We start from the raw sequence: 26,281 nt of genomic DNA, 5'->3' as shown, positions 1-26,281 counted from the left end.
AGATAGTACCTTTTATCTTCATTCTCCTTCCACATCTCCTGCTCCTGTGCTGTGAAAGTATGTCCAAAAACACCCTGGTGCAGAGCGAAACCACAACCTATAACAATCATTGCCTGCTGAGGAAGTGGAGGCAAGCATGAAACTTTATGTGCATCCCGTGTTTAGAAGTGTCATGTTTCGCTGAGACTGGTAACATTGCTATCAGGGCAACTGTGTTTGGTCCTATCTGGCAGACTAAGGACTTGGAGGTTTGGATATGCCCACATCTTATGGGGCACTAAGACACAATGAAGCAGGAGAACAATTCCTAATAAACCAAGCTTGCCTGTGACTGATAGATCTGGTGGTGACCAGAAAGAATCAGGCTGTGTCAGGCTTGCACACTTTATCCCAAGCCTCACTATGAAAATATAGAAAGAAAGAGACAAACTCATCCCTGTTTACTTTTCAGAAAACGACGTCAGTCTCTAAGGAGTCACATCATTCTTTCATGTCAAGCTTGTTGTCTATTATCAGCTCATTATTTCTTTGGCTTTTAGCATTATTTAGTCCCCTCCACTCTTTCCAGTCATATTAATGGGAGGGAGAAGCACCCGCAGGCTTTGAATGTTTGAGCTGTCTTGACTACACTGCTGGGAGACCCTGATAAATGCAACATTTCCTAATTGACACCAGTGCTTAGTGCAAAGCCTGCTACCCTGAGTTGCCTTTTGCTTCCATCCGTCTAATCCAACAGCAAGTGCTGGCTGATGAACAGAGGTTATGCACGGCTCCTTATCCAGTCACTGAAGAACAGAAGCCATGGAGATGTGCAAGCTCAGCACTTTCAAGGGGCAGGGGAGTGAGTATGTCAGGGTTTGCTGTTGCCTCTTGTACTGTGCATAAAGCTGGCTGGAAGACAGAAGCAGGGGCCTGTTTTCCTCATTTCTTTTATCTTTCTACACTGTTCCAAATATAGGACAGATTCAACAAAAAGTTATTGCCCATGCATCACAGGTGACCTAAGGAAAGGAAAAGACTATAGTTACGCAGTAGCTCTGGTACTTGGTCAATGAAAACACACACCAGTCCAAGTCACAAGTGCAAACAGCAATTCCAGAGGTCTGGGGTGGGGTGAGGAGCTGCACATGGTTTGATGTTACCTGTGTTCTCTTAAGCAGGACCTGATCAATTATTGGATGGAATAGCGCACCAGAATCCCATGGATAATGCTTTGAGTTCCTTGGGGGGGGGGGGGAGCCAAGAGACACTTATGACAAAATACAGACAATCCTCATTTTGCACGTTCTGAACCCCTGCACATGTCAGCGGAGCATGCATAAGCCCACCCAGTTCGACCTCTTTCCGTGAAGGCTTTATGACATTTTGGGGCTACTTCTGGGTTTGGTACCATGCACACGTGCGCAGTCGCACGTCATTTGGACGTAGCAGATCAGTCGTTGCTTGTAAGCAAAGACGACCACTTTCCATGTAACTTTTCTGCAACATAGATATGCTCTCACACACCAGTTCCATGTCTAAATTCTCTTTTGGGGTGAGCACAAAGATTAAGAATTGTCAAACATGAGAAATATGAAAGCACAGCAAGGCTATTTCTGAAACCTCAGTATATCTGTGTCTTCATTCCAGGTAGAAACATCATTAAAATAGAATATTATCGTTCTCAATAATATTATGTTTTAAGCAGGGTTTTTCCATGGGGGTACTCAAGGGTACACATTACCGGCACCTTTTTTCCCTAAAATAAAAGCACTGGTTAAGACTACTTTAGGAAAAAGTGCCCTGTTAGTTCAACCTAACACAATAAGCAACCCTAAGCTGGAGGGTCAGAAGAACATGACAGTAAGACATCAGCAATAGAAACCTCTGTCCTGAGTTGGCACACACAGCTGCCTCCGGCCAGTCGGCCAGCCTGGAGACTCTGGGCAGACTTCACAGGAGAGGAAGAGCCTCCAATCCTGTTTGTAAAAGGGTCTCATTGAGCTCACTTGCGGAAGGGCACTTGGCTGCTGTCAAACCCTCTCCCCCCACCCCACTCCCACCAGCCCTAAACCTGTCCTTTCTCTCTGAGACCAATGGTTAATGATAGATTTGTAATTGTTTCCTGCAACAATGGAACATCCTGTTTGGAACTGGCCGGCTCCATAAAGCCAGATGCTGACAAAAGAGCACACAAGCTCCCAGCCAGTGGATGCAGGAAAGGATATTTGCCTTCCCCCACATACTGCTCTTACTGCAGCCAGACCGAGCTCCTCTCTCTCTCTCTCTCTCTCCTGTCTCCCACTCCCCAACTTAACACAACAGAGCTACCAGCCTCTACCTTTATTAAAAGGGCTTGCACTTAAAGGGCTCCCAGGGGGTTTGGGGAGTAGCTGAGAAGTATTTGATGGATTCGCTTTGGCAACACTTGGCTACCTTGTCATGCCATTAACGTTATTGCTATTGAATGGAGGAAATGAGTAAGAGATACAGAGACGAACAGGCAAACGCATGGGGCCTGAAGATACAGGACACCCTCGGAGGGAGCTACCTGCGTTCAGAAATAAGAAAACAGGGGTGCCTAGAGGGACTGCAGAGAGAATGGGAGAGCGAGGGGAGGAGAGAAACCCGATAAAAAGAGACAGAAAGAAGCCCAGGAATGAGAACAAAAGGCCCTTGTGCAGCACAAGACAGCTGGCTTAGCAATCTCCTTGTTTGGTGGGTCCAGCTCTCCTTTGCTGGCTACAGCAACTAAGCCCTGGGGCTCTAGTGGGAGGCTCTCTCCACATGACAAGCATATGACATTCCAGACTGAGAGCAGGGCAGGTCAGCCCAGCACCCTGAAGCCAAACGCTCAGCATGGAAGCAGGGATGGGGCCAGCTGTTAACTGGTTCTAAATGCATCTGAGGAAGCAGGACCATAGTTCACAAATGCTTACACCACAAATTTATTGCTTTTGGTCCTAAAGCAGTTCCCTAGGATGCAAAAAGAGGAAAGAATCCTATTCCCCAAAACGCAACTCCCAAGTGAGAGGGGAGGAACAGAACAGGCAGGTGGGTAAAAGGCATCAAGTTCACACAGAGTCTGCTAAAAGGGAGGGTGAGCTCCCATCTCCACACTGTGAGGCCAAGGAAAGGAGGCCCAATGTTTATTAAGTAGTTATCCAAAGGCGTTACTTAGGAAAATGTTGCAAGAGGAGCAACTCGGCTAGCATTTGCAACGGGAAGCCATGGCTGAGATCCAACTCTGCCGCTGTACTGGTTTGTCTCTCAAAATTTCAAGGAAAATGCACTTCTAGTGCATTCTGAGAATATTAAGTTGTTTTTAGTACATTTTAAGTCTAGGAATCTGTGTGTGGCTGCAATCATAGTGCAATTAATAGAATTTGTTTTTCTTATATAGAATCTAGCAGGATTGCTTCACAATCCTGATTATTTCTGCCTCCCTTTAGAAGAAGAGGGGGAGCACCCAGCCCTTACAATGGTGAATTAAAAAAAAATAAAAATCTGAACACATTATGGCAGTTTCTTGTCATTCCGTCAGAAATTAGAAGCAGGGTTTGGAAAGGGACTGCATCTTCATGAAGGTGATGGATCGATGGATGGATCGATGGATGGATGGATGGTGAAAGACTGTGAGAGGCAGGGAAGGGGAGATCTCCCAGGGTGGGAGAAGAAAGAGAAGATCCCAGGTGAGAGCTGGGAGGGTCAACCCACTTCAGTGTGAAACAAGGTTGAAGATCTACCTTTGAATGAGGGCTTTGTATTTCCCCCCCTCCCTTTCTTGTTTCCTTTTTATTTAGATAAGTTTGTTTTTTATTGTATTGTATGATGTGAAGTTTGAATTAAAAATATGGCAAAAATTGAAAGGGAGTGCAACTTAATCCCACAAAACACTTTAGGGCTGCCCATGTGGTGCCTGTGGATGTGGTGGTGGCTTTGAGGACTTCCCCTTGTACCCACAAAGCCTCTGAGCTCCTCCACTCCACACACACACACACACACTGCCCTCTTGGTCATGAGGTGTTGAGGGTGGTTTCCTTTTCCTCCCTTGAAAAGTACAGAGAATTGAAAGAGGAAGTTGAGAGGACTGGTATTCTATCCCACTTCCCCTTAGGTACTGTGTGCTTTTCAAGATTCAGATATATTCAATTTAGGGGGAAGGGAGTGTGTTCATGCCATCCACTTTCTCGGTTTCTGTATCTTGGAGGGGGGCTGATCTGGAGGATGGGGGAGAACATTGACCAGAGGGGGTGGTACCCACAGTACTCGCTCAAAAATCCAAATGTGCCCACAGGCCTCAAAAAGGTTGGCAACCCAGGGAAAACTATGTAATACTACCTCTGCCATTGTGAGATCTGCTGCCTCCACTCTTCCCCACTATTTTTATCCAAATTCCTCGCAGCACATTCACAATTTCACAAATATATTTCTATGGCTTTGTTCACTCTGAGTGCAGAACGTCCATTTATTGATTGTAGAACCCAGTTTCTTTCTTTTAAAACTATCTACACTTTAAAAAGAAGTACCAAGACATACGCACGCACAGCTACATCACAGACACACCAGTCAATCCTGTCAACAGGGCTACAAGCAGTAAATGGGATTACAGACAAGAGCAAAGAGCTTGGAGTGTCACGAGCTCACTGTGACTGATTGAGAGACATCACAGGGGTTGGGAAGGGCAGGCTGCAAGGGTGGGAGTGACAGGAAGCCAAGGTCGAAAAGCCTTTGGAAAGCTGTGAATTAAAAGAGAGGCTGAAGGGTTTAGAACAGCGTGACCTAAGAAGGAATAACAGACAGAACTGGTGCAAACTGTGTCCGGGGCAGCACTATCTGACAGTTGAGAAGGAAAAGTGACGCAAGAGAGAAATGGCCTTTTTCCTGCTGGTAGACTGTGCCTTATAATGTTGTTGACAAACCTGGCACCTTTTTATGAAAATGGTTTTACAGCCATGCTGTGCCTCACAAGGCACAGCAAAGCACAGTCACATGAGAAGCAACGACCTTACAAGACCAACATGATCTCACACGCTTAGTCAAAGCAGAGAAATTTGCAGCCAGCAGCTATTTAAGCTGCCTTGCCTCTAGGTCCGAAAGCCCAAGCACCATTGCCAAGGCAGGCTGGATAACACAAGCAGGAAGTCGCAAGCCACAGTTGTTGCCACTTCTTCCCAGAACTGTCCCGGAGCTTCTGGCCCCCGTTTCTGCCAGGTGTCAACCAGGTAGAAAGTACAGGAGATGCATTCTCAAGTTTAATTGATAGGAATTCTAACTAAACTCTGCATTTGAATGTGTCTGAAACTGAGAAAGAACACTAAGGTAACACCTTGCACTCGAAACCTTGCAATTCTCCAGACCGGACAGACTCTTTGGGGAAATTGTTTCTTTCACGGAACTGTAACATACTGGGCTGTACAATACGCTGGTTGTTGAAGAGATCTAGCCCAGCTTCTCTCACTTTCAAAGTCCACTGTTTCATTGCTCCTGGGATGTGTTTAAATGATCATTGAGGCCTCGTCTACGCATGACAAATCGCCTCCCTAGGATTTCCTTGAGAATACCAAGGTTATCTTGAGGTAACAAATTACTCCCATTCATTTTGATGTGATTTTGGTTTTCTTCTCTTTAAATTGCACTGGACTGCAGTTGATTGTACACCATCTTCCTCCCAAATCTGACCAACATTTTATTATTCCATGCCTTAACTGGATACCATGGAACTTGGCATAGACAGAATTTCTGAAGACAGTTGCTCAGGCAAAATTAGTTCTCTTTTTAAAAAACACCACAACCTTGTGAAAAACTGGTGATATGTTTTAGAGTAGACCCATTGAAATTAATGGACCTAACTTAGTCATGTTCATTAATTTAGGGGATCAAACTAGAACCTGGGAGAACAGGGTTCAAATCCACACTCGGCCATTATGTCCATTGTGTGACCTTGGACCAATCACTGCTTCTTAGCCTAATTTACCTCACAAGATCACTGTGGGGATTAAATGAAGAGGGAGAGAACCTTGCATGCCAAGAAAATAGTAAGAAAATAGTAGGATATAAATACATAAAGAATTGGGCCTACTCTGAGTAAAACAGTTGAATATCACCCAGAGTAGCAATGTAAAGCACGGCACTCTGTAGACACTGGTTAAAACTAGGCCTCAGGTCACCATAGACATGGGGAGACAAGGCTATTAATTCTTAAACTCTAGCTCACCAGCAGAAGTGATGAACAGAGCATAGCCAGGGCAGGATAACCTACTTAACACGGAGAGGTTGTTTATTTTATTGTTGTTATTCCTATTCAAGAAGATGAGCCAACAAAAACAGAAATGAGGCCAGATCAGCTGCAGCTTCCATGGGAGAGAATAAACAAGCTGAAGAGTGCGTGAACTCTAGTGGAGGGGTGCAGATTCTGGAGACCTCCCTAATGCCTTAGCACCAGGAGCCATCTGGTTTGAGAAACAAACTGGGTTAGGGGAATTATATTGGAGACTGGACAGACGAAAGCAGACAAGAAAACATTCCCCCAAATTCCAGGGTCAATGTCTCTTCCTGACACCAGGAAGAAAAGATGCATGTATCCTGCCAAAATCAGAACTGATTCAGCCTTGGAATCCATTTTAAACACTTTAATTTAGCTTTATTTATTCATTACCAACAAAACAAAACAACAGAACAGTACAGAGCCAAGAGAAAGATATTTGAAATTCAGCAAGGAAGGGGAAAGGTGGCCTTTAATAGAAGGAAAAAAACAGAAAGAAAGTCAAACAACACAAAAACATATTGCATCTGAGCTAGAAACCAAACCTCTCTCTCCCACCCCCTAAAGAAAGGAAAATGAATCATTGACTAGAAGTTTCTGTTAGAACAGAAACAGAATCAAAATAAATTCCAGTTACTGGTTCAGAAACAAGATTTTAAAACCACAACTGAAGGTATTATTCTCATGGTCCAACAGCACAGAGGGGAAACCCGAGCATATGAAGCTGGCAGGATTTTTTTCTTTCTTATTTTATCCTATTGCATAAAACAAGAAACACAAATTCTTTTAACACACTAACAGAACAATCTGTGCCCCATCCTCACTACACTGGGATGCATGTGTGTGTTGAATGGTGGAAGTGCCCCTCCACCCAGCTCTCCTAGCTCAGGTAGCTTTCCACCAACCAACAAACGTGTGCAGGGCAGAGAGGCCTGCTGGTGAGATCCTTCAAATGTTCCAAAATAGGACATTCCAAGAGCAGGGAGGTAGTTGGAACGAGTTAATCTGGAATCCACTGAATCCCAAGCCAGTCTCATTGTCATCACCTGACAGCATTGGGCCCGGTTGTCCTGCTCCACCCACCACTTTGAGCTGCAGCTAAGAGTATCAGGGCTGCAGATGTGAGCCGAGCCCCGCTGCCCAGCAAAGCTCCACAAACAGGAAGGGGTAAGTTTAGAGTGCATCCTATGAATGTAAACAGATGGGGGGGGGGGGCTGTCTGTGCTTCAGCCATGATGTAGATTCTTCCCAACCTTCGTAGTTGTTCAAGTTGTTGCCAAAATGTTTTCGTTCTACATGTCCTACTTCATCTCACTATTCCCACTATGCTTCTATCCTTAGTGCCCCATGTTAGAGAGGCAGACTTTCACTTGAAAGTGTCCTCCACCTGTCCAAGTCCAGTTATAAGGTAAGAAAAGCTTAAGGAGGGTGAACGGGGCCTTGAAGAGCGCCACAAATGTCAATGACTTCAACGATAAGGCACCTATTCCCTTGGACGTACCAAAGCATTAAAGGGGAAGGAACACAGCCTAGATTACACTGTCTGTGGCGCAACCAAGAATAGAACCTGATCTCATGACTCTGAGCCCTCTGCTTCAACAAGTCCATTCTTTGTCTTCTCGGGGGGTGGGGGTGGGAACTATATAAAGCACCCAGGCTCTAAAGTAAGGAAGTAATCCTCATGAAGTGAAAGAAATAACTAAAAGACTTATACTGGCAAAATCCCCTACATCTCATGTCTTCTTGTTGGAGGGTGTGTGTATAGAGTTTCTCACACAAAAACAAGCATACCATTGTCTAGGGTTTATACCCAAGGCAGACTAATCAGGTGGCCATTTTCAAGCAATCCAGCTGACCAACAGAGGAAGCAATAATGACCACACAAAAAGAAAGCCATGCAGATTTATTGGTTGGATGAGACTGATGCAAAACAATGATCCAGGGAAAGGGTGGCAAGTAACACCAGTCAGATATTCCCAAACCTTCCAAGTTGCTAAAAATATACCCTCCATTGGGAGTCTTATGTAGGGGAAGGGAAAGGGGCACAAAGATAAACTCAAGGAGAACGGAGGAGGAAAAGGAATGTGCAAAAGTAAGGGATCTCTTAACTATGGTTAAATACACACCAAGCCTTAGGTTTAGATTAGGATAACGGGAAAATTCCAAGGACAGTTATTCTTTCCCCCCTAAGGCCAAATCTTTCAAAAGCATCTCGTGCTCTGTGGTGACCAACCAAAGAAAGCTCATGTTTACAGAAAGTAACTGACTATATACATAAATAAAATAAGATGTCTTGTGTAAAAGTCATCTATGCTGACTGGCAATTTCTGCTTCAGTTGAGAGTTTTCATGGGAGATATTTCAATGAAGTTAATAAACTATTAGACTGGAAATAATACAAAAGATTCTGTCACAGAGCAGGAGGTACCTTGACAAAAACAACTCTCAAGTTATTCCTCATAGACTTTGATGATGAACATCCTAATCTTTCAACGCAACAATCAGCATATTTTCCAATTCCTCATAAACTGTTCAGATCAGTTTGTTGATAAAGTATAATGAAATAGTAAACCACTACATTCCAATCATGAAATAAACATGAATCCTCTACTAAGACTAATATTTGGCCAACATCTCTGAGAAAGAAGTCCCTAAATATAATAACCCTAAAGATATCCCCTACAGATCCCTCTGGAATTTACCTGCCTTATTTATGGCATCCCCACTCTCTTATCTCTAAGGAGATTCCCTGCCAGGCCTAATCCTAATCTCATTGGCCCCAACCTTATCTCATTTACAGAGAAACTCTCCTGGCTAGAACTGAGTCTGGCTCTAAAAGGCTCTCATTTCTTCTAATAGAGCCTAGATAACTTGTGTAAACAACCTTGAGAGAGACAAATAAAAACTCCAACAGAACTTGGTGTTCAGATAATCCCCTTCCAAGAGGTTCACAGTGTTTAATCTCTCCTCTTCCCCCATCACTCCAACCAGGGTGACAGAAAATCTGTAAATGCCCAAGTGCCTGAGGCAATAGGCTCAAAAGGTCTCATTTCTCCCTCATCAATATTTAAGGGACTTCTGTCTTTCTTGGGACCATTTGTAGGTTTAATAACAGATGGTGGCTGTCTGAATAAGCGGGTTGCTCTTTTCAAAAACAGGGAGGAACCAAGAACTGGGACAATACACAAGGCCATAGAGCAAGCTACAGAGAACTCCTATCTCAAGCTATGCTCTAAGTGTTCATAATTAGTACTTTTTTCTTCCCTTGCAATGCCAATCTAATCTAAACTGAACATAGCATTAATCTGATCTAGAGTGATCCGATTAAATAATTATAATCAAATAATTGCGAAGAAGAGAGTTTGGCAAAAGCAAGGTGTAGAAAAGCTGTGCTATCTTCCAAAGGAAATCACAAAGAACAACAAAGAGATGGTGTGGAAAAAAGAGCAATACAGTATGTAATTCTCTGTTTGACTTGTGGTCTGTTTGACCACAAGTCAAACAACGCAGGCAAGGGAGTACAAAGAGGATGTGGCTTCTATGTGGCAATCCTAGCATATGAAAAAGTCATCTTCACATTTAGTCACCTTTGCAAATCCAAAGATCATTGCATTTGTGCACAACAATCCCATGACAACAGAAATGTAATGACTGGGACTGGGGGAAGGCCAGCAGGGCATCTCTTCTATAACACCACAGAGGTGAAAGAATTCCAAAATAACAAAATATCTAGTGATTAAAAAGTTATCAGTTCCTGCTATGGTTACTTACTGCAGTTTTGTTTAGGTGTGTATAGCAGTAAATTAATGAGAAACCCACCAATCAGGGAGAGGAACTATAACTTCCTACAGTGCAGCTGCCCCATTGAATTTCCATTTTAGCCATGTAACAAATGCACATTTATTTGTTTGTTTTTAGCTAAGTTGCACCCACCTATCCCTTCCTCTTTTACCTCTGACTGAACATGAGTTCTCCCCCTGTCTCTCTGTCAGGAAAGCAACAGAGATCAGAAAGGCAGTAGTGCTTTCCTGGGCAGCCAGTGTTGATATTCTCCCTCTTTTGACAGCAAGAGAACATATGCACAAATGCAGCAGCCACAGCTCCCAGTTCTATTCCCCCAGGAGCAGTGGCTGCTGTGGCTTTGTTCACTCTCACTTTCTGGGAGAGAGGGGGATGAGGACTCCCATACCATAATAATGGGCACCTAAAGGCAGTTTCTACTTGCCATAGGCATCCATGAACACCTAATTACAAGGCTGAAGTGGAGCATCGCAATTCCACTTCTCAATCTCTCTCTCCCTTTGTGCCAGAAGCCTGTTTTCTGCATTTGGGTAAGCTAAAACTTCTATACTCACAGACAGACAGACATTTGCTCAGAGGAGTTAAGTCAACTCAGAGCACACCCACTGAAATGACCAGACACGGCTAACATGGAGTCATTAATTTTAATGGGTCTACTCTGAGTAGAACTTAGTTGGCTACAATCCAGGGGTTTTTTTTAGGGGTGTAGATCAGGGGTCAGCAACCTTTCTCAGCCGTGGGCCGGTCCACCATGTGAGGGGCCGGACTATATTGGGCGGGGGGGGGGGTGAACAAATTCCTATAAAACAAATAACCCAGAGATGCATTTTAAATAAAAGGACACATTCTACTCATATAAAAACACGCCGATTCCTGGACCGTCCGTGGGCCAAACTGAGAAGGCAATTGGGCCGCATCTGGCCCCTGGGCCTTAGGTTGCCTATCCCTGGTGTAGAGCAATGTACCAACAGTCACACCTGTATAGCTAGCATTACTTAGTGGCTTCTGGCTGCCCACTGTTGGCCTGTGTTCTGACCAGCAGGGCTGTTCGTATGACCCCACAAAGGCTTAGGTGAGAAATCGTGTCTACCAGTAGTTTCCTTAAGGTGAAGAAGATGCACAGATATTTTTTATTAAAGTGCCTTGAGAGCATAACACTCATGCTAATGCCAAGCTCAGGCACAGTGTGCTGATCCCTTAGCAGCCAAATTGAGGGAGCTCCTGGCATACTTAGGGGAATCTTGGACATTTGCAGAAGCACATAAAATGTACCAATAGCAGAGAGGACCCAAAGGAGGGCAGCAGGAACAAAGAAGAACAAAAGTGCATGCAGCATAGCAATTCTGTTACCTGAACATTACGCACTGCTAGGCCCCTCCCTCCACCTCAGTGGGATCAGTACAGGAGGGCAGAGATACACACTCACAACTCCACATTCCTGCATCTTTGGAAGTTCTAAATTAAGAAATCCTACTTCTTAAGGACCTCAGAGAGGTCAGTGCAGAAAGATTGGATTCTTTTATTTGCTTGCCTAAGTTTCTAGTCTGTCGGTGTCATGATGTTTTAAGTGTCACTTGTCTTAAAAATGTGTATGATTACACCAGCTTTAAAGAAATTGAGGTGCTGACGAGTGTAATGTATGGCCTGTTAGTTTCAATTGCAGCTAGAAATATATGTACAGAAGAACTTCTGAAGTCTCGCTTTCAAGAGCTCCAGGATGGAGGAGGAGGACAAAAGAAAAACTATGCTCCAGATTAGCATCGCTGCCCCTGCCTCTCTTCTCCCAAATGCCGAGATATGAAATTGCCATCCAGTTGCAAGAACCAATGAGACAATCCCCTTCTCAGTGCAGAGCTAGGAAGAGGCACAAGGGAAATGGGGAGGGAAGGAAAGGGGGGAGGGGTGACAGAAGAGACAGGATGAGGAAGGGCAGGTCAAGGGTGAGGCTACAGCTGCAACAGGTGCCGGCTGGCAGACCATCCTCAGAGAGGCAACTGTCTGAGGCATGTCTATCAAGGCACAACAAACAGGGCCAAGCCTGCACTGTTGCTCCCTGGGACAAAGGGGCTCTGTGCGTTTGCATCTGGCATCTTGAACAAATGCAAGAGGGCAGGATAGCATGGAGAGAAGAGGCTGCTCTCCAAAGAGAAGAGGGGCCCTGGTCATTGTACAAGTACATGAGCTCACAATCTTCTTTTAAGGCCATCTTCTGGAGAAGGCTTGTCTATCTTCCCCTTTGACCTCCAACATTGCACAAACTTAGGCAGGAAGCAGCACTGCCTATATCCAGCAACACAGGCAGTGGGGTTTCTCAGACTAAAGATGTAGGCACCCATGAATTTGCAAACACAACAGCTCTCCATGCACATCTGTCTTTTCCTGAGACAAACGAACCAAGGCATGGCTGAGTTGTTGAAAGGTCTCATTCAGTGGAAAGGTATGGCTACTTCTCAGTGGAGGGAAAGGAATTTAATCCACTGTATTATGACATCACATGTCCAGAACAAATATTTTAAATACTGTGACCTGGGGCTGAGCTTTGGTGAGTTCTAACTCAAGCTAAGCCATATCTTTTTAAGCATTTCTAGCATTTCTTAATATGATTATCCTTCCAAGCTCATTAGGTCATTTTCCTTGAGACACAATGAACACAATCCATAAGCCACCATTTATGCAACAGAGTAAGTACACCTAAGTCCCAGAAAGGGGACCCTGAATGCAGGACAGAGGCTCAACTCAATACCTTTGAGATTTCTTCCAATCTTATGATTACTGAATACTGTTGGCCAAAGCACTTCTGCCAGTGCAAACTGCTCCAAGTGACAGGGAAATGAGAGCAGTTTCCCACCTCACAGACTAAACAAGGTAGGGAGGTGACCGTTCAGATGTTGCTGGAGTCAAATCCCCATCAGCATTAGCAAGCATGGCTAATGGTCAGAGATAATGGAGCTGTAGTACAAGATGACACAGGATTTCCATCCCTGAACAAGGAGAGCTATTCCATATTTATAACAGTCATGAAAGAGGATGCAGCCCAAGGTTCTTCAGCATAATTCCTGTCCTCCCCACCCCAGCCTCCAAGCTCAAGCAACACTTTTGTTCTTCGTAATGACGTTTTCATGAGAGTGGCTCCTATGAGGTGGTGAACGCACCTTGAAGTAGAAAAACCCAGGTAGTGGCATTGAACTGTGGCTTCGTACATACCACACAAAGGATGCACACAACAGAAAATCCTGGGAAATGCAATTCACCCCACACAGAGCTACAATTCCCAGCACCCTTAACCAACTGTACTTCCCAAGATTCTTGGGGAGCTCAATGTATGGTGTGTCTGCAGCCTTTGGAAGGTTCTAAATACAGGTCTGAGGGGCAGCACACCCCATAGGCGACTGGCAAGGGAAAGTCTGAGCGAACTGTTGAGCACATTGAGGAAGCATGCCTTAAGCTAGCCACGCCCCTTCCTGCAGCACCCACATTCCTTCTCAAGGACTGCATCTGTTCCACCTCCTTTTACGAGAAACAGGAGATGGGAAGATTTTCCTTGCCACACAGTGCCAGGATCAGCCTTTTCACCAAAGTGCCAAAGGGAATTCTGCCACAAGCTTTGCTGCTTTTAAGCGAAAGGATTAACAACCTTGCCAGGAGACGGAAACTGCAGACAGCCACTGTGTGAGCTGCATGGAAGGCTATGCTACTGCCCCACATCTCCAGCTATTCACCCTGTAGAAAGTTCACCCATTATTTCACCCATCCGCTTCTGCTCTCTGTTTTTGAGAGTGAGGAGTTATAGCCAGCATTAATCCTACACAGAGTAGACTCGTTTAAATCAATGGACCTTAAGTTAGACGTGCCCATTAATTCCAGTGGTTCTGCTCTGAGAAGGATTAATACTGGCTACAACCCAATGTTATATATGCACAGGGACTGGATTTTAAAAAGAACTAAGAGTCAAAACAATCAGGAAGCCTTTAGGAAAACTTAATTCCAGTGTCACACAGGGTCCTTCCTGCAACATTTCCTAGCCAGCAAGCTGCCTATAATTCTCGGGCCTTGCGTCCCTCAAATATTTTGTCAGTCTTCACATAATGCCTCCCATTATATACCTCTCTGTAGCCACACGTCCCATCCTCTATTTACCTCTAGGTTGGGGGAACAAGAGTGAAGGAAGCCTGGGAGAATTGTGTTCCTGCTGTAGCTGCAGAGACAGCCAGGGGCAGGGTCTGATTGCACAGGGCTCCCTAGGAGGATCAGGTAACTGCTGAGGCAGCGTTTTCCCCATCTTCCAATCTCAGTCAGGCAGCCCTTGCTGAAAAAAGCCAAGTTCTCGATGTCACCCCAGGAGTTCCCCCCCACACACACACAGACACCACTACCTCAAGGTTAAAGCAGGGGACACAGACCACTTTATACACTGACATATGCAGACACTTCAGGGGGGTTAAGCCCCACTACAGTTCCCCTATATGTTGGACTCAAAACTGACATATGACAAAGGTACAGATCCTTTTCTTCCCTGTTTGCACGTTTGGTTATTTTTAGCATTGTTTGGGACTAGCTGGCATGCAAAGTTGAGGGCAGGGATGCTCTGAAAAGTCAGCTGAAACTAGACCTAACTAACCCTATAACTGCATTCTTTACCAACCTGCCTTCCAGGGGGGTTGCTTTGTAGACCCAGAAGATGCTATGGTCTGTGTGTGTGGTTTGGGAGCTGCACGGCCAGGGAAAAAACAATGCTATCCAGGGTTGTAAAGACTGCAGAGAGAATTATTGGGTGCACTCTTCTCACCTTAGAGCAAATCTATGCTGCCAGGTGCCATAAGAAAGCGGCAGAGATAGCACATGATAGTACGCACCCCGGAAATGATCTCTTTCAGCTTCTGCCTTCTGGAAGAAGATATAGGGTTATAAAGGCCAGGACTAGCCGCCTGAGAAACAGTTTCTACGCTAATGCAATTCTGGTCCTAAACGCAGCATAAGAGGTCTCTGTAGTATAAAGGTACCCCTGCCCGTACGGGCCAGTCTTGCCAGACTCTAGGGTTGTGCTCTCATCTCACTCTATAGGCCGGGAGCCAGCGCTGTCCGCAGACACTTCCGGGTCACGTGGCCAGCGTGACAAGCTGCATCTGGCGAGCCAGCGCAGCACACGGAAACGCCGTTTACCTTCCCACTAGGAAGCGGTCCCTATTTATCTACTTGCACCCGGGGGTGCTTTCGAACTGCTAGGTTGGCTGGGACCGAGCAACGGGAGCTCACCCTGCCGCGGGGATTCGAACCGCCGACCTGACGATCGGCAAGTCCTAGGCGCTGGGTTTTACCCACAGCGCCACCCACGTCCCTCTCTGTAGTATAGTGTATTTTAAAATGGGGTTTTAGAGTTCTTAGGGGTTTTTGAATGTTTTATGTAGTTTTTATGTAGGTTTGTGGTAGTTTTATGTAGTTTTTATGTAGTCTTATGTAGTTTTTCAATTTCATTGTTCCGCAAGGGGCAATGACAATAAAGATATCGTAATCGTAATTCTTTGCAGGGCAATTGTGTCTTCAATCTTAACAATATGTCAATCAAAAGGGCAGGAAGAAAGGAAAATTAGGGGAAGAGGCAGAATGTTTTTGTTGTTGTTGACAGCCATCCGTCTCGAGATACTGTGCCTCTGGGGGTGAAGTCAACCCACTGGAGAATCACAATGCCTGTTGTGGCTGCAGAGACCGGTAACTCCTAACTGCTGCCTCCCTTGTTGTTTTTTCTGTGTTAGGATTACTGAAGTGCCCTCTCCAGGGTGCAAGCCTGGGTACTGTGTATGAAGGTCCTTGGCTGCCCATTGGACAAAACTCCCTTCCCAGCCTTGCTGACATAGAAAGCATGATGTTTGGCACCAACCTGGCTGCAGGAGGGAGGCGTATAAGACGCTATCCAACTATCTTAGGGATTTCATTCTGGATTCATGTAGGGTTTACTCCTTAGTATTTTCTCCTCCCACAGATTTTTCCTCTGGGTTTACTCTGGAAGCCTTTCTCATGAATGAATATAGCAGCAAGGCAGCAGAGGTTTAGGATTAGAGTTTCCTTCTCCTTGAAGGGCAACCTTCCCAGGTTGACAAGCCCCATCTGCCCCTCATTTCCCTCTAAGGAAGGAGGAAACTACCGCCAAAGGAAGAAATTTTCTGGACACAAAGCAAACATCAGGATTCACCAGAGACACCATCTCAGTGGTTTCATCTATCCTCCTGCCACATGTCCATAAACACACTCACACATGCAGAACTGCCCCAGCAGAGAACTCTTCAAAGCCTGCATTGGAATCTTAAAAGTGGAAGAGAAAATGGTAGAAATGAGACACCAGTCACTTCAGACCACATATCAATCCGAAAGGGATGACAATCTGCCTATGTCTTCTCTCAGCCTTCATGGCTACAAAGCCAAAGCCCTGACAATGTGAAATCTCTCACAATCCGTTTGGACTAGAGGCAGCCAGCCATTCTGGTGCCTCTTTTTATCGGAAAGAAGTCAGGAAATATCAAGAACAGGTGCTACTGCCCAAAAGGGAATGAAGTCTTACTGCTACACTGAATCAAGAGTATGGGTATCCTAACAGCTACAGCAGTGTGGCTGACAGCATAGATTGCTAGTTCAAGCACTTCAAACAGAGGTGTACACCAGGTCCTTTCTCTCAATGGTGTAGTCCAGCTTTTCCATATACCCAAGACATAAAAAAGCACCAAGCTCCACCATTAAAAAGACCTCATGTTCTACATTACACTTTTTCTGTACATAAATAATTCACTGCATCTGCCGAATCTGCATATCTGCAGTGGGGAAAACATTTGTGCCACAGACATACTTTAAAGCACATATATGTCTCCACACCCAGAGATTGTCTCCATGTAGAGCAAGGTTACCCAAACTTGGATCTCCAACTGTTTCTGGACTACAACTCCCATTATCCCTAGGGTAGCAGGACCAGTGGCCAGGGATGATGGGAACTGTAGTCCAAAAATAGCTGGAGGCCCAAGTTTGGGAAACCCTGATGTAGAGCAAACTTAATTCATGAAACAGCTGTGACACAGGCACTCCTCCCAATACCTTGTATCTGAATTCAGTCTCCTATAAGAAGTAACCCACTTTGGCTGTTCTAACAAAATATCTGTAATCTTTGAACGATGAGGCCTATAAGATCAGTCTTAAGGCCACCTCATGAGGTGTGTTCTCTCTTAAAATACTGATATATCACTTCGCCTGCTGTCTAGATGAGCTGTCTTTTTTGAGGAGGTCTCATATTTAGAGCAGAGAACAAAGTTGGCTAAGATGAGCTTTCGCTTCAAAGTGGCAGAGTCTAGGTTGTTCTTATTGAACAAAACACCTACATTTCTGTAATACAACAGCTACGACACTACCTTGGGGTTTCACAGTTTTCCTAGTGCAGAGCTGAGAAGGCTACAGACTAAAAAAAGCTCCAAAACCACCTCTATTTACCCTCCTAATAAACAAAACAACTCTTCTCTGCTTATGTGGGGCCTACACTGTCTTAATCACATATCCTAAAAATGACCTTCAACCTGGCCTCAGGCCAGTCTTTGCATTCCAGATTCACTGAACTAAAAATCAGTATCTTGCTTGTTCTCAGTCTGCAGGGATTAGACATAGATACCAGTTTCCCTGTGCTAGAAAAACATTCCACATAGACAAGACGACTCCAAGCAGGGCAAGATGCAGAGCAAATTCAGTGTACAGAATGTTCGATCAACAGAGTAAAGCTCCTGCCACCCCACATCCATAATTAGCATGTTGCGCACCAGTCCTTTCCTAAGCTATGCTTCCAAGACACAATCTTAAGGGCCACAACCCAAGACTTCACACATTATGCTTTTAAGATATACATATTAAAAAATGCACGTTAATCATGAATGGGCTAAACACGCTTGCACACATGTGTCATACATGTACTGTACACCTCCTCAGGGACACAGAATTGGCTATTGGGTGCTCCTATGGCAAACCTGAGTCCTTTTCTGCAGTTTGATGAGCACATGATAACTTCCAGTAATGCACACCTGCATCTATTATATACTCTGTTTGTACAAGGATTTTGTTCTTCCCAAGAGACTAATACATCCAATGCATATACTAAGCCACTGTGTGCTTTCCTCTCTGCATTCACATTCAAAAGGCACTACACTGACTTCTGTACTAGAAAAATACTTATAAGCTTTGAAAATTAGAACCTTTGTCAGGGAGGGGCAAAAATATCAAAGGTGGAAGCAACTCAAAATTCAAGCCATTCCTTAGTTCAGACCCCAGTATCAACATGCCTTGGGTAAAGAGGAGCCCCCTACTTGATTAGGTGCTTCCTAAAAATTCTGCTAAGGCCCTAAATACAATTCTGCCTGGTAGAAGATGCAGTTATTGCCGGCTGTGTTTACACAGGGAATAGCCAGCTGTAATTATAGGAACGATGTTATGATAACAGGAAACCCATGCCCTGTGGAGATATTGAGGAGAGGCATACAGCTATTTGCTAATTACCAACAACAAGAACCCTTTGTGTAGCTGGGGAAGGATGAGTTCCCTCTACTTTGTGGACTTAGGCCCACAGATGTTTTAAATCATCCACATCAGAGTTATTCTGCAGTCTCCAAGGCGTATGCACAGTTATCAGAGTTCTTTGGTTCTTGCTGACAGAGCAGAGCCATCGTCCTCAGGAATTTCCCCCCAAAATACATCTGCTTAGTGTAACACAGGCAAATGTGTGTGGCAATACTGCAGAAGCTGACAAGAAAGTAGCAAAGCAACTTCATGGCAAAGGCAGGTAGAGCAGAAATGATGGCAACCTCAAAAAGGCTGGCAAAGGTCCTTCCAAGAAGGAAGCCTGCTCTAAGGAGACCTTTAAAAGAGACCAGCTGAGTTTGCTATTTGCTATTTTCCCTACAAGACTTGCTGAAGACATGAAGAAAAGCAATCTGGCTTTAGCACATTGCACAGAAAAAGGCACTTGACATGTAATATTGGCCTGTATTTTTAAAATATTTCTGACCCCAGGAGAGATTGTACAGAGGGTAATACTTCTGCTGAAAGAGCAGATGGAAAGGATACTAGAAAAAAGCAAGTAACAGTTGTTCAAGGTCAAATCCTTCCATACAGAAATAGCTCCAAACGTTATGAAGAAATTGTGCACATGGAAATATCCGCCCCCTCCATTCCATTGCTCTCACCCTCTGCCTTTTGCCCTCTTATGGTCCAAGCAACATAACCCTACAAAACCCCAAAGAAAGAGCTTCCTTGCCCCTTACCTTTTTTATCCTGCCTCTCCGTGTCCCAGCAAAGACCACGGTGTGCCCACGGTAGTCATACGCAGCCACTGATGTCATGCCATCTTCCTTGTCCACAAAGAGCGGCACACCTTCAATGGTGACTGTTCCACCCAATGGCTGGTTAAAATCCTGACCACAGAAATTGTCATCAATTTGCAGGGGCTGTGGGAGAGAAAGGGAAGAAAGAAATTAGCTGTTTGACAGAATTCCAGCACATCATGTAAATGGCTGTGAATGAGAAAACGGTACAGAAATCTACAAAGTCACCACAGATACAAAAACATATAATTCTAGTGCAGCTGCTGATGGCTTCCTTAGGAACGCATGTGTAAGGCAGTCACAGGTGAGAGAACTCTCTTAAAAACCCTCTTCCTATTCCTTCCCATGAATTTCAAGAGGCCCGTGCAGCCTCTCACTCCATCAATGTTCCTTTAAAAAATTCCACAATTCCACAGGCACATATCAGGATATGTGGTACACCACTTCACCATCTAATTTCCACTTTCAGAATCCTTTCAGAAGAGTGCAAAACAAGGACATGTGACAGTTCCTAAATGTGGAAATTATCAAAGTGAAGGAATGAAACCAAAATAAAAAGGTAGCATTTCTGAAGTTCCTACATCTATATAAAATTACTGTAAAAATCAATACACTTGAATAAAACAAAAACAAAAACTGCTGGGATGCAGCAAGTAAGAGACACTTCACACACTTCATGGCAGAGGCAAATACATGTTAACATTTAGTGTGCACTGGCTTCTACCCCATAACAAGGTGGCAACATTGTTTTTTAAGTGCATATCAACTGTAGGAACTAGCCCTGTCTCCTTGTAGTATGTTTTTGTGGTAAACACACCAATACAAACCCTATCTACCATGCTCATTGCAAGGTAAAAGTGAGCACAAGCTGCAATTTTAACACGGACCTGTTTCAACTGCAAATCTTTCTTTCAAGAGTGGCCTCAGCAAATTGCACAGCAGGTCACCAGTATGCCAGGATCCTATTCTCTTGCATAGTTAGCACAATGCTCAGAGTACGCCTGTATAGGGCAGAGATGCAGCAACCTGAGGCCCAGTTCAGATGCAATAACAGAGATGCAGTCCCAGGGGCTGCAAACAGGTTTTGCACCTGCAAACTCCTTCCTCACCCTTTCCTTTGCACCCCCAGTTTTGGTGAAGATTTCTTTGTTTACAAGCTACCTGGGTGAGACTAATTAACAACATGCTAATCAGCTTAAGAGACCGCCTTGCACCATGTGTGTCTACTGAACCTCTTAATTTGAGGAACTTACACTTTTACAAGTGTAATATAAGGTTCGCTTTGCATCTGTGAGGAGTCAATCTTTTCAGTGTAGAAGCTTTGGAACTCGCCATTATCCCCATCACATTAAGGCCAACTTTTGATTCAATCAAATACCCTAATTATTGTTGTTAGCCGCCCTGAGCCCGGCTTCGGCTGGGGAGGGTGGGATATACATAAAATTTATTATTATTATTATTATTATTATTATTATTATTATTATTAATGGCAGGTCATAGCAGCCTTTATGCTCCTGTATCCTTTTCAATGGTTTACAGCTACATGAATACTCCTCCTTCAGTTGAGACTGTAAGTTGCTAGAAAAAGCAGCAAACTGACCAGGGTGTTTAACTATTTAAAGGACAACCTTTCATGAATGGAATAACCATCACTTCCACATATTCTTTGTTCACTTAATGTTTCCAAAAGAATGGTGACCTACATACCTACCAATTGTGCTACTTTGCCAAAGAGCTAAACTACAGAAAATGGAAGTGATCAGCTACAGGACTGGAGAGACACCTTAAACCATATTTTCCCTCTTCAAAAGTCAGAAGAAACAGTAGAAATCAGGAAATTTCTGCTGAAGCTGGACATATGAAGCATCAGCATAACCACAGAGGGGGGCAGTAGGGGCAGCTGGCCCCTGAAATAAATAAAAAATATAAATACATAGCGAACTGAGGTTCTGCCCCCCTAACAAAAGGCCTGCCCCCCAACAAAAATCCTGGCTACACCCACGATTATGAAGGGAGGGAGGATGGGGGGGGAGTGAAGAGGGAGCATGTGGGCACACAGCTTATTCTTGTTTTAATAAACCACAGTTGGTAATATTAGCTTGTGTTGCGGCAAATCTCTCATCTAATTAGCCTTCTCCAGGTGGAGAGAGATATGGATCTGCTTCAGCTAATGGAGCACCTTTAGATAAAAGACCTTTGCTGCTACTTTGAGGCAAAAGAGTTCTATGTTTACCTATTACTATTATTAGTTTATTACTATTATTATCATTACAAAAGATAACATAGGCATGCCTTTGCAGAATGGCTTACAACAGACACAACACAAGGAAAAAGGGACAGGAGCAGAAAGGAGAAAATACACACATTCAGAGTTTAAGCGGGTTGAATGTCCACTGAAAGAATCTGTTCTTGGAGATTAGAATGCTAGAGAGGGCCTAGCCATCTCTCCCTGCTTTATGACAGCTGCCTGGTGCCTAAACCTACTTTGAAACCACACAGTAAAGTGACCGTAGTCTTGTAAAGGGTCTAAAGCATGTGGAAAAAAGTTGCCTGTCCTTTCGCAGGGGCCAAGATACTGTGGCTAGCAGCTGGTCTAACAAGAGACGAGGCCTTCCATGCACATGTTTTAACCAGCACCACTTGAGGAATTCTTCTTGTCAGCTTTTATCACAGTCTCAAGGATTCATTGTGCAGCTCTTCGCATCTGTGCTACAGGGCCCAAGGGGAATGGCACTATATAATTCTGCACCTGTGTGCTTTCCAGTTCTCCCCCAGGTCACTCCTAAATAGGGAATGTTGTATCTCATGGGCGGCAAGAGGAATGTGCTTGCAAGCTGCAGACACACACATGCAAACTACTGAATCCACCCATATTACATTCCTCCCTGTAGTTTCGCATGGACACCATGTTGCCCACATCCTGTCCTAAACTGCTGGGCCTTGTGTCTGCACAGATGTTAAACAACTCCTACATTCTGCCCCAGAGACAGACAGAATTCAACAAGGGATAAGAGGACTCGGCAGGGGCAGGATGAAGTGGACCCTGTTCAGGTCTCTCTGGGAGACCCAAGAGAGGTCTGCAGAATAGCTTTATAGAGTGCATTTTTAGCAAGCCATATCCAAAATAGAGAGGAAGCCGGCAAGACTTATCTTCCCTTGCCTTTCACGCTAGTCACAAATCCTACGTGTGCCATAGCATTTATTGTACATACGTTTACTGATATGTGGCTTCTAAAACACTGGGGTGGGTTGAGGGGGAGAAGGTGTGTTAGCCCGAAATGCCAAAACAGTGGAGGGCAGTTTTAATACTCCCAATCCATCTGCAGGCCCTTGCAGAATAAACTCATTTCGTTTCAGCTGTAAACTTCCTTTCTGTATTCAACCAGCTAGGCTAGGCCAAAGGACTATTGTTTGCAAGGTCACAAAACTCCTGCAGAGACAACCTTACCTATGCTTGATCAGAGAGAGGGAGAGAAAGCAATCGTATCTTAGCGTGCTTCCAGGCAGTTACCTCCCACTGTAACTGGAGTAGTAAAAAATGAGGTACAGTGGTACCTCTGTTTACGAGCATCTCAGAAGCCGAATTTTTTGGTCTTCGAACACCAAAAACCCAGAAGTAATTGCTTCTGTTTCTGAACATGCCTCGGTAGTTGAACGGCTTCCACTGCGTGTTTTTCAGTTTTTCCAATTGAACTTGCAGCCAGCCCTTTGCGCCTCAGTTTTCAAACGTTTTGGAAGTCAAACCGTTTACCGGAACAGATTACGTTTGAGAACCAAGGTACCACTGTATACAGGAAGAGTGCAATTAACACTGCCCAGATGGCCAGGAGGGGGGAGAGGCAGGTAGGGGGGCTTCACCACAGCAATGGCTTTAGCTTTGCCCAGGTTGGCAGTGAGCTCCCACTGAATGTATCACAGTAGAAAGTCCCGGAATGGGGCACTGTGAGGCAGGGGACTGGCAGCTTTGGATTCAAAGCCCCATGAATTTCTCAAAAAGCCCTCAGCAGTACAAGCTTGAAGCTAGTGCAGAAGAGCACAGCAGAACAAAGAAACCTGCCCTCCAAAGATGGCCACCACATGGGAATGCAGAAGCAAAAGTAGGATCCAAGGGCTTTCTCAAACTGCAAACAATTTGAGAAACAACTCTTTCTCAGAACTGCAAGCAGCCCAAGAGGGTTGCCATGAACCAGGGTGTGAGTAGGAAATTTCCTGGTACTACCTTCTAAAAACTATATTTCAAGAAGGACAGGGGTCACCTGGCAATCTGGAATCATCAATGGCATCTGCTGAGGAGTCCAGCTGAACCAGCAGGCCAACATTTACCCCGGTGGAGTAAATCATCTGCCAAATCCATGCCAAAATGGATCTAGATCACTGGTCTTCAACTAGTGAGCCAGGAGCCTGATCCAAGGTAGGTCACTACTGGAGCTCTACTATCATGCAAATGTATGGTAAAAGATTTAGAAAAAGGTCTCCAAATGCATGTTTGGGTTAAAACTGGGTCCTGGGTCTGAAGGAGCTGAGGATAATGCCAAAAAAGCCTAACTGGACCATGACTCACTTAAGCAGCTAGCCCAATAATAGAACACTTCTCAGCAATTATCCAATATGATTGAATATAGTCAAAAAGTTCAACTATGGTCTTAATCAAGCTGCTGGGGGGGCTGCCTCTAATTTTGTGTTTTTCCATGCTCTGCATGGCCACCATTTTGTGCTATGCCACACCACTCCCATAGCAGCCAACTTGTGACTGGTGCCCCCAGTACTCTCTCAAAATTCATAAGCAGAATAAATTGTGCAATAAAGAGGCACATATAGGAAGAGCTGCACAATTAATGCAGGTCACAGAATCAGTTTTTCTAGGTACAAAATCTGTGTTTCTTTATCACCAATTCTGATACTTCCAAAAACTGGTGCAGTCTTGTTTGTAGGAAAGTGATTCTAACTCGGTAGGAGTTTAGACTAAGAATAACTTGTATTGTTCTCTCCCAAGCAGCTGGTAGATGGCCAGGTAAAGTGGAATCCTAGTCTCCCCATACCATTTGTCATTTGGACATTATTATTACAGTCATACCTTGGAAGCCGAACAGAATCCATTCCAGAAGCCCGTTTGAATTCCAAAACATTCGGAAACCAAGGCACAGTTTCCAATTGCTGCAGGAAGGTCCTGCGGCCAATCAGAAGCCGTGGAAGCCACGCCAGACATTCAGGTTCCAAAGAACATTCACAAACCGGAACACTCACTTCCAAGTTTGCGGCATTTGAGAGCCAAAGAGTGCAAAGGGGTTTGCTTTCCAAGGTATGCCTATATTATTATTATTATTATTATTATTATTATTATTATTATTATTATTAATTGAATTCATATACCGCCGTATACCCGGGGTCTCAGGGCAGTTCACAGACATCAACCTAAAACAACCTATTTCACATTTGAAATGAGGAAACAAGGCCTGAAAGGGCCAAGTTGCCCAAACACACTGCTTTCTGACCAAAAGACAAACACGTTGGGCAAGATTTTTCTGCCTTTGCCTAAGCTGAACCCTAGTCTGCCAAGCTGACAGCTGCCTCCAGAACTGAGGTTCACCAACATTTTGGTTCAAAAAAAAAAGGAGGCAGGGAAACCGCAAGTGATTAGGGCCTGGAGAAGTCCTCTTCTTTCCTCCTCAGCCTTTTCATTCATATAGTATACCTTGAATGAGATCTTCCTTGCAAGCATCCCGTGAGATGCCCCAGCCTAAGTCTGTCACAGATCATGGCACAAGGAGAAGGCAAGAAGGATGGCAAAATGTCTGCAGTTAACACACAGTGTGTATGCTCCCGTCGGCTTCTGAGGCGGGCCTAGCAGCTTGGTACTAAGAGAGGATGACAGGGAGATGTGGAGAAAACACCACAAGGAAGGAGGGAAGGAGGGGTCAGGAATGGGGAAATTCCTTGAACCATGAAATCTGTTCCTATCTCCACCTCAGCAGGAAGAGAGCTGTTGCCATGACAACCTCTAGTCCAGCAGTCTCTGGCCATGAATTTCAGGGTCTGGGGGATGCAGAGAAAACAGAGAGGAAGACCGAAGAGAGAAAAAACTGAAGTACTCAAATACCATGAATGGCAATGTATGAGTTGAAATACCCACAAGGTGCACACCAAAAAAACCCTGGGCTCTGCTAATTCCAGCAGAATACAGAAGTACGGTAATGAAAGAGATACAGTTCCCAGCAATCTTCAGTGGGTTCACTGCACACCCAGAACGGACAACTGCCAAGCCAAGCCGAGAGAACACTGCTAAAAGAAAGGGCCCAGGTGCACTCAGAAGTACACAAGTTCCTAGCAAACAGAGAATTGCATCCATGTGCACTTAAATTTGCAGGCTGAACTGGAAGTGCAAAGGGTGCAGCTTTAGTTAGCAATGTAGTAAGAGCATCACATCTAGGTCTTGTATATGTGCACACATTCCTAAAAAACACATATTGAGGGTGGTGAATTAATTGGCTTTGAGAAATATTTGACAAAATTGTACACTATATGGATAGCAAGTCACTTAGCTGTGCACTGCACAAGTCTCAGCTCATTTGTCACTAGTGCACCTCCTTCCCTTTTCTTATATGTGCTCACTGCCAAACCGCACATTCAGGGCAGAAAAGTGGGGTAGCCAATCTGTAGCCAGGCCTAACCCATACCATACAGGCTGCAGCTTGCACTGTCCTGTCGGTTCTGTACCCACCAATGATATAATCAGCATGCACCAGTCCCTAAAAGCCAGTCCAGGGCAAGGGTACATAGGCTGCAACCCAATGCACACTTTTAGTGGGACTTGAGCATGATGTGCGTATGTTTACAATCGCTTAATTTTGGATGAAACCTAGACACAGGTACAGAATTTCCCACATCTCTATTTTTTT

The 26,281-nt window shown here is 44.6% G+C and overlaps 1 protein-coding gene across 6 annotated transcripts in view; it reads right to left on the bottom strand.

The window, feature by feature from the left end:
* Positions 1–26,281, bottom strand: part of PLXNA1 (plexin A1) — a 302,883-nt gene that overhangs the window by 213,059 nt on the left and 63,543 nt on the right. For all 6 annotated transcript variants that reach the window (XM_083721536.1, XM_083721535.1, XM_083721533.1 and 3 more), the window contains exon 3: positions 19,326–19,508. In XM_083721536.1, coding sequence (XP_083577662.1) covers positions 19,326–19,508 — 183 coding nt within the window. The remainder of the gene's footprint in view (positions 1–19,325; positions 19,509–26,281) is intronic.

Source organism: Podarcis gaigeae (genome assembly GCF_964106915.1).
Source record: "Podarcis gaigeae genome assembly, chromosome: 2".
Classification (NCBI taxonomy): domain Eukaryota; kingdom Metazoa; phylum Chordata; class Lepidosauria; order Squamata; family Lacertidae; genus Podarcis; species Podarcis gaigeae.
The sequence above is the reverse complement of the archived record's forward strand: the minus strand, read 5'-3'. Positions and strand labels throughout refer to the sequence as shown.